General features: G+C 47.6%; 2 protein-coding genes across 2 annotated transcripts; one reads left to right on the forward strand and one right to left on the reverse strand.

Moving 5' to 3' along the window:
• Positions 1-2380: 2380 nt before the first annotated feature.
• LOC125360026 (protein S100-A9-like) lies at positions 2381-4399 on the reverse strand. The gene is made up of 2 exons (XM_048357990.1): positions 3785-4399; positions 2381-2533 (listed from the first exon to the last, which is right to left on the reverse strand). Exons 1-2 carry the CDS (start codon positions 4076-4078, stop codon positions 2381-2383), a joined length of 447 nt encoding a protein of 148 aa, XP_048213947.1. The 5' UTR covers positions 4079-4399.
• A 3395-nt stretch (positions 4400-7794) lies between these two features.
• LOC125360185 (protein S100-A12-like) lies at positions 7795-8529 on the forward strand. Its single transcript, XM_048358216.1, has 3 exons — positions 7795-7932; positions 8140-8172; positions 8398-8529. The coding sequence occupies exons 1-3, from the start codon at positions 7795-7797 to the stop codon at positions 8527-8529; spliced, it is 303 nt and encodes a 100-aa protein (XP_048214173.1).
• The last annotated feature ends 321 nt before the right edge of the window (positions 8530-8850 follow it).

Here is an 8850-nt window from a genome sequence, read left to right on the forward strand (position 1 = left end):
CAGGCTTCCTTGCTCTTTCTTTTTTCCCTGCACCCATCTATGTGCAGAATGGAAGAAAGATGGCCATGCCCCACTTTCCTAGATGTGCGTGGGGTAGAAAAGTTGTCAGATAAGTAAGTGTTCTCTTTTCCCAGTTCCTCAAGTCAGGCCTTTCATGAAGGGCTGGTGAGGGCTTCTTGACTCTGCTACCCAGGCTCACAGAGCGCAAATACTGCCTGGGTCCTTCCACGTTCTCTCCCATAGTAGAGCCTCAGGGGATGAGGTTGTGGTCGGAACAGGGATGGGTTTAGGAAGGAGACTTTTAAACAGGAGTGTGGTCAGGGAAGGGGTTCCAACCACAGCAACAGTGAGGGGATTGTTGAAATTGACTCTGGAAGCACTCACATTTTATGCTCGGCCCTGGAGAAGGACCCTGAGGGTGCAAGTGATGAAAGAAATGGAATTCCAGTCCCCTGTCTCACTGTACAACTTTAATCAGCTTTACTACAGGGTGATCTTTAGGCTGGTCTCTTTTCTGCTCTGTGCTTCAGTGAACCAATGACTGCTAGTCTTTCTCCAGTGCCCATACATTCACATGTATGAATCTTCTCTCCACTGAAAGGATTGATGTGTGTGTGCGTGCATGCATGTGTGTACGTGTGTGTGTGTATGTTAGGGGATCTTAATATGAGTGTAGCTTGCACACACATTTTATGGGGAGAGAGCACCGAGATGACAGAGGAGTCACTTGGGTGTCACTCTGAGCTAGGTGCTTTGGTCCAAAGGCTGTAAGAGACAGCACTGGGGAAAATGGAGCCAGATCAGGTCACAGATTTTACAGAGAGAAGCAACTGTCTCCGCTGGCCTGAGCTCTCAGCTGTTGACTAACAACTGGAAGATTTTCTATCACCTCTTGAGGCTTAAAGTAAGAAGCACCAGTTGCTAGAGGCTCACTGGACTCAGAGCAAAAGCTCCTTATGTGACTCATGTGATTTTAATTACAGAGCATGGATTGCCGTTCACTTGTTTTGCTGGGCATGCAGGTGCTCTTTTCACTCTACCATCCTACTGGGGCTAGAGTAGGTAAGGGATTAACTCCTACTTCTACCCATATGATACCTCTATTTCCTGCCAGCATCCAATAAGAGATCCAACTCCCCTCCTGGATCCAGAAGTGAGTTTGCAGGTAAATCACACCTAATTGTTCTTGATCCTACTGCTTGAGTTCCAGTATCACTCCCTAGACATGGCATTGTCTTGGTTCATGTCAAGAAGACCTCCAGATGAAGTGTATATTTTGTGTGTGTGCTGGCACCAGGACTTGAATTCAGGGCCTCATGATCGTGCTCAGCTTCCTTGCTCATGGCTGGTCTTCAGCCACCACATTTCAGCCCACCATTTTGTCAGCTAATTAGATGTGTCTCACAGAGATTCCCAGCTGAAGCTAGCTTCAGAACCTCTGTCCTCCAGGCCTCAGCTTTCTAAGCAGCTAGGGTAGAATAGAGTTTCGTCAAGAGAAGTTTAGAGTGGAAAGCCATGGGTAAACTGGGCCTAAGGCTGGATAGGAAGGTGGCTGGCATACTGAAAGGGAGAGAGAGCTTGTCTTTGCTTTCTGCAACAAGGGCTATGCTAACAGGCTGGACAGGATGACTGGAACCTGAGCAGTGAGACTAACATTAGAGATGAGGAGAGTCAGAGGTACATATAAGGGGGTCAGGGCAGACTTAATCTTCTTCCTTCTCATTGTCTTTTCTTCCTCTGTGTGTGTGAGTGTGTGTATGTGTGTGTGTGCACATGCATGTGTGTGTGCTGGGGCTGGGGCTTGAATTTAGGGCCTGTGCACTTAGCTTTTGTGCTTAGGGTTAGCACTCTACCACTTCAGCCATACCTCCACTTCTAGGATTTTGTTGGCTAATTGGAGATATAAGTGTCATGGACTTTCCTGCTTAGGTTGGCTCTGAACTATGATCCTGGGCTGTCTTTGAATTGCTATCAAGTCTCAGTTTTTTGAGTACATAGGATTACAGACATGAGCCACCTACCACTGGCCTTGTTCTCATTTTCTGATGATTCAATGGATGCATAGAGCGGCAGACAAGGGCAGGGAGGCCCAATGTTTAGACTTCCAAGGAGGACGAGTTGGGAAGGGAACACAAATATGAAGAGCACTGGTATAGAGAAAGACTTTATTTCCTTTCATCTTCACTCCCCACAGCCAAGGTGGTGTGACATGACATTCCTTATGGCCCTAGTTGGGCAGGTGCAGAGTGGCCAGCCTCATGGATTAGTGGCTGTGGCCGTGGCCATGGCCATGATCATGACCATGGCCATGTCCATGAGCTTGACCACAGCCAGCACCCTGGCAACTGCCGTCCCCAAGGCCTGGTTCATGGCTGTGGCCTTACCCGTGGGCGTTCTTGTGCATCTCCTCATGGAAAGTGTTGGAAACCCTTGCCACTAGGATCACAAACTCATCGAAGTCCAGCGTATCATCCTGGTTTGTATCCAGATCCTCCATGATTTCATTTATTTCTTTGTCATCCTTATTCTCCTTCTGTAGATGTAGGAAAGGAGACTGATAGGGGTGGGTATGGCCAGGTGTGGAGACTAGGGAGTGCAGAGAATGACCAATGGCAAATACATAAGGAAAACCTTATAATGATAGAGGACTGACACTAAACATTTTCTGATTTATTCCCTAGACAGCCTACAACTTGAGTACTATGGATATTTTACAAAAGAAACTCAGACAATCCGTAACTCTAGAAATGTCTTCTCATTTGGTCCTTATAGCAACTTTCTAATAACAAGTAGAAATAGTCTCTTCCCTGGGGAAACTGAGTCTTACAAACTGGATAGGAAATTTTGCAGGTGGAAAAGCCTCAGGAGCAGGAGAGTAGAGGTGCAAATTCAGGTCTGACATAAAGCCTTGGCTGTCCCATTCCCTCCCCCTTCTCAGTCACTCCCTCTCTTTCCTCTCCCCTTTCCCTCTGTCTATTCTGACTCAGTACCTTGCTGGTGAGCTGTCAGTGCTCTAATACCTCCCATGGTGGCATTCCTCTACTCTATCAGGATGAGGAAAGGGTTCCAGGAGAGCTAGGTACTGGCTCCCTGATGACTGGCTTTAGGGCTAGAACTGAGACTGAGACTCCTCTATTCCAGCCTTCTTTGTCCAGGCCTTTGGTGCCCCAAGGTGACAAGAGAACAAAAAGGCTGGTGGAGAAAATTTCCTTTTTCCCCTCTAGAATTGCTTGAGCATTTTCCAACCCAGGGAACACACTGATATTTGACTTGAGTACCGTGTCAGCATTGTGCTGAGGGCATTCCATGTGCTCTAGATTCCTCTAGTTTCTATCCTGGTCTCTGGGTTCTCAGCTGAGGCTTAGTGGCCCTCATGTTCCTGCCAGAGTTCACCCTCAGGTCCTTGCCTTCCCATCAACCAAGCACTCAAATATCAACTCTTCAAAATGGGCCCCTTGTCTACCCTGTCACCTTTGCCCCACCTAGGGTAGCCTACATATAGGACTCTTATTGTCTAAAGGGACTTACTGAGTGACATCAGATTTACCTATTTTCATTCACTGTTGTCCCCACTGGGAGAATGAGCTCCTGTTTACCACCTTGTCCCTGTGCCCAGAACAAGGTGGCACACACTGCAGATGCTCAAGTGACCAATCTCCTATCTGTTGGTGCCAACTAACCTTTAGCCCCTCTACTGACAGAACTGAGGAAAGAGGCTGGAAAGGACCTGCTGACTGCCAATCGAGCCTTCACCCCCCTCCCTCCTGAACCAAAGTAACTCTACCTTGAGGAAGTTTGGCAGCTCTTTTTGCACCAGCTGTTTGACTTCCTTCTTGTTCAGGGTGTCTGGGTGCCCCAGCCGGACAGAGTAGTGATGGAAAACGTTGTTGACAGTGTCTAAGTGTTTTTCCATCTGTGATTTTGTGTTCGCCATCTTCTTGCACGATCTGAATAATGGAGAAGCAAAGATTGGGTAATTAGAGAAACGGGCTGCCCAGCTTCCTTGAGATGGTCTCTGGCAGAAAGGAGAGGCCAAAATAGGAGAGTAAGGGCGGTGATGGTGGCTCATGCCTGTCATTTTAGCTACTCAGAAGGCTGAGCTCTGAGGATTGAGTTTCAAGGCAGCCTGGGAAGAAATGTCTAGAAGACTCTATCTTTAATTAACTGTAAAAAAGTAATACATTTAGTACTAACTATTTGTGGAAAATCTGAGTGAGAGTATAATATTCTGACTTCAAACTCCAGCAACTGCACAAAAAGCTAACAATAAAGAATCAATGAAATAAATAACTAAAAATGAGAATAAAGCACCGGTTGCCACTGAATGGGGAGACTGTCACACACACATGGAAAATGACTGGCAGTGTAGTAGAGAATGCCACCAAGCAAAGCATTTGAGGGCACAAGGCTGTAAGAAGATGTGAAGGAAGTTACAAAGTCAGCAGGGTCAACTAAGAAAGGCTTTAGGCAGAGGGTTTGGAAGAAAGTGGGGTAAGATGAGAAAAGAAAGAACTTGTAGGCTTCTCCCTGAAGAGCTGGCAGTTCACTTACCAGAGTCAGAGCCCCACAGAGCCTTTGACAGAGAAGGTTGACCCTGGCTTTTATAGGCAGTCCCTGGCTGGGCCTCATGGTCCTCTCTGGGAAAGGTTGCTTCACAGGTGAGCAGTGTGGCAATTCTCACAGCAAGGGGGCTGAGGAGGTGCAGAAAGTATTCACATAGCGCTTTGTCCGTGTGTGTGTGTGTGTGTGTGTGTGTGTGTGTGTGTGTGTGTGTGTGCAAGTCCCTGTGCTGGGCCTGGTACTAATTTGGGAGGAAGCTGGTTGGTTAATTTACTTCCCTTTTCCCCCAACCCATGATCTTTTTGAGCCAGTCAACAATCCTGCCACTCCTGAGGGGGTGGGGATGGGGAGCCCTTCACCATGCCTGTGTTCACCTGTGAGAGCTAGAGGCTGGCTGAGCATACCGGGCCCCCACTGAACCCCTCTGCCGCTCACATGTGGACAATCTGTTCCCTCAGTTTGTGGACTCAACTTCCCTAGGGATGTCCTGCCCCTGATTCTTAGGTGTGCTTGACTGAGCCCGGGGTGATCACCTCTGAGGAGCCTTCTAATCCCAAACTCTCCCCTACGGACAGGTGATCAACCCTTTTACTTCGTGGATGAAGAATTCCATGTCCGTTGAAGGACTGGTGGGTGACACGGTGGGTGCTGAAGCTCCCTCTTTGAGTCTGTGTGAGAGAGCCCTAGGGCTCATGAACTTCCAGCACCCCTCAGCATCCTCTCCTAAACACTGCTCCCCATTGGGGTCCATGCTCACCAAGAACTTTGACCTAAGAGACAGCTGTGTTGTGTCAGGTCCACCCTGGGAGGGCTCCATACAGAGTCCCCTGGCCTGTCTATGGTCTCCGCTCAGTCAGTACTTGTGTTACCTAGGTAACTGGCATATTTGCAGGCAGCCACCTCCCCTCACCTGGCCACACCTCCCTGCCCCTGCCCTAGGTAAGAAAAGTTGATTCCTGAACTGCTGGACTGAGGCCCAGGTGATGTGTGGCCAGCGAGAAGGGCTGACCCACTGACCCAAAGCCTACCTATGCCTCCAACCCTTCCCCAGCCATGCTGATCGCTATGCTTTTCCCTGATGGCCAAGACATTGAACAATGTTTCACATTATTTGTTGTCCTGCTTGGTCACATGGCTCCAGTGTGGGCCTGGGCACAGGAGTGGAGAGAATGTGGGGCAGAACTGGGTGCACATTTAAAGGGCTTCTTTCTGGGTACATTCAGAATGAAAGTGAGGGAATGACTCTACTAGTTTAAAATTCACCTTTATACATAGCAGGCAATATTATATTACATTTTCATTTACTATGATCTAATCCTCCAAATGACTCTGTGAAGAACAAATATACAGTCACTATGCAAAGGAGAAAAAGAAACTAGGCCAATGAACTGGCTTGGCCCAGGGTCAGTGGGAGGAGTGACACAGAACACAGCCGTGTTCCATCCCAGGGGAAAACACTATGAGAGAGGAGGACTGGATTGTGTCATGCTGTTATTTCCTTTAAATCTTACTTGGATGTGTTTTTTTGTCCTGTTCCCCTCTCCTCCATGGTAGTCTATAAATAGGGTACTTTGTTTACCTTTTACTTTATAACCTCCTGTTAAGACCTGGGGATTTAAGGGCATGGGGGGGGGGGCGGAGAGGGTCTTCTGTATTAAGAGTGAGACTGAAGCTCCTGTTCTAGAAAGGGCAGTCTTTCTGGACCTGGTCCCTGAGGCTATGCTTAATTCCAGGAACAATTGAAGCTGGTGGAATCACCTCACAGATCAAGACACAGGTTTATAGAGGTCAAGGATGCCCAAGCTGGCCCCAAGAGCCCTACTGTGGCTCCACACTGGCCTGGCAAGCAGCCCTGGTACCAGCCCAAGGGCTGGGTGGACATGGGCCCTAGCCTCACACGGACAAGCCATCAGCTGGTCATCCTGACTGTCCTTGGCACATCCTCTCTTTCACTGGGTGACTTTTCTGTGTTATAGCTTAGAAAGATGTCTGAACCCATTTGGTTGTAAGTTATGGAAGGACAGCCATCATTTCTTCTTAGTTGTTGTTCTTCTGTTCCTGAGCTTAGCCTGGTGTTTTTCACACAGTGCTTCTGGGGGAATGAAGAAAAGTCTGAGGACATAAATTATTAAAGAGGTCAATTGGGAATTGACTGTATTAATAAAAGATTGGGGGAAAAAGATCAGAAATAGAGACAAGACATTCTACCTCTACCAAAAATCTTATTGCTAAAACAAGATGGATAAACAGGATTTTAAAAAATGTCCATTGACACTTTTGGGGAAAATTGTACTTGAAAAGATTTTAAAGGCAGATAATGTTGGGTTTGATACTTAGTTACATAACTTTTAAATGCGATTTCTCCCTCAGCAAAAATTTGTCCTTGTCAGTGCCAGAATTATGCAAGACACTTCAGTGTGGGGTGGTGGTGGTGTAGGGTTTTGCTTCAGGCCAACTGAAACCTGAGAGGCTCTTGATACAGTCAAAGCCACAGGTTCAAAGCTGCTCTTGAGCAACCCAGCACTGCCAGGCTACTCTCTCAAGATGAATCACAGAGAGATTTCTCCACCCAAGGTTAAAGATGAAGCCTGCACTGTCTTATAAAAGCCTCCTGGGTCGGTATCCATCATGAGTGCTGATTTCTAGCTAAAGCTTCACACTTGAGCACTGAGTGGTAAGTACCCTTTCCTTGTCTGGGTCCTTCAGTGGTCCATCGGCTTGTGGTTGTTGGTGGCCATGTTGCAATCACAGTGTTGGAAACCACAGATGTGTGCTTACCTGGGCATTTCTGGGCTGACACAGTAGTTTGGGCTGAATTTTAGACCAGACCAGCACTTAGTAGGGGTGGAGGTGCGATGATCGATTATCACCTGGGGAAAGTGAACAGCCAGGCCAACCCAGAACCCTTCCTGGATGAGCTTGAGTGAGCGATAACTTCCAAAGGATCCTGCCTGGTGGGTGAGGTGGTGGTGGTGGTGGTGGTGGCGGCAACACGGCCATTTGGAAGGTTTTTTTCCTCCTTCTTCAGTCTTTACACATGGTCACATATCCTTTTCTTCCCTATCCTGTCTACATACAATGTCACCATGGATCAAACGGAGTAGGTATGGAGGACTTCATGCTTTCTCTAAGCCCTAGAGGCAGAAAGAGGGAGCAGTAGATGTTGAACGGGTTGGTGAGGAGTTTCCACTAGATCTCCATTGTCTTTTAAGAGGATAACGTGAAGTTGAGAAGATGCTTACACTGGAAGATCACATGGAAGGCATCGTCAACATCTTCCACCAGTACTCAGTTCTGACAGGGGATCCTGAGACCCTCACTAAGAATGAGATGAGGATGTTGATTACAAGGGAACTTGCAAACACCATCAAGGTAGGTGATGCTCTTTCATCTCCAACTTCCTGGTCTCCCTTGCAGAGGGAATGAACGGCAGATCCTGGAGGGGGGATATTGGGGTGGATATTTGCCCTCTTTTGAACTCTCAAGGATATTGGTGGCACAGGGCCTCAGCTGCCCCCTCTCAGGAACTCTCCATCCCTTTGGTTTTGCTTACTCTTCTCCTGGGATCTGTTTCCCTAGAAGTACTGTGGAGAGATGCAGGGCAAGGGAGAGGTGAGTGAGTGAGCTGTAGAGCATGTTCTAGGTCAAGCCTTGTGTGACTCCAGGATGGCTCATGACACGTAGGCCTTGTTGTTCTTGTCTTGTGCTGTTGAGGGGCTTCATATGTCTGGGCCTGCCTAGCCTGAGCCCTGAGCAATAAGAAGTCAGAGAGCTGTGGGCCAGACTCTCACATGGAGGTTTTGAGCTCAAGAGTTTCTTCTTTTTTCTTTCTCTTAGAACACCAAAGATCAAGAAACAGTTGACAAAATAATCCAGGAGCTGGATGATGATGCAGATCTATTGATCAACTTTGATAAATTCTTAGACTGGGTGGCCTTCGTGTTGGTGTCAAGGAATAGAAAGCTCTAGAGGGCCTTTTCACTAGCAAGGTCTCCAAGAAGATGTTTTCTTCCTCTCACCATAGCCCTGCCTGGGTGTGGGGGGGTGTTGAGTTAATACATTCACCTGGGAAATGTTATTCATGGTGTGTGCACACTTTTCTTCCATTCTCTGACAATAGTCCCCCCTCATGCCTCATCCCTCCTGAAGTCTCACTTAGACCCTCTTAAAGCCCCTGCTCTGTTTCATCACCAAATACTTATGGAAAGTTCATCATTCATTCCTCCATTTATTCAACCTGTACATGTTCATTGGACACCTATGGTAGCCGGAGACCAGTGACCCTGTGAA

The sequence above is a fragment of the Perognathus longimembris genome, chromosome 11 (assembly GCF_023159225.1).
Source record: "Perognathus longimembris pacificus isolate PPM17 chromosome 11, ASM2315922v1, whole genome shotgun sequence".
NCBI lineage: Eukaryota > Metazoa > Chordata > Mammalia > Rodentia > Heteromyidae > Perognathus > Perognathus longimembris.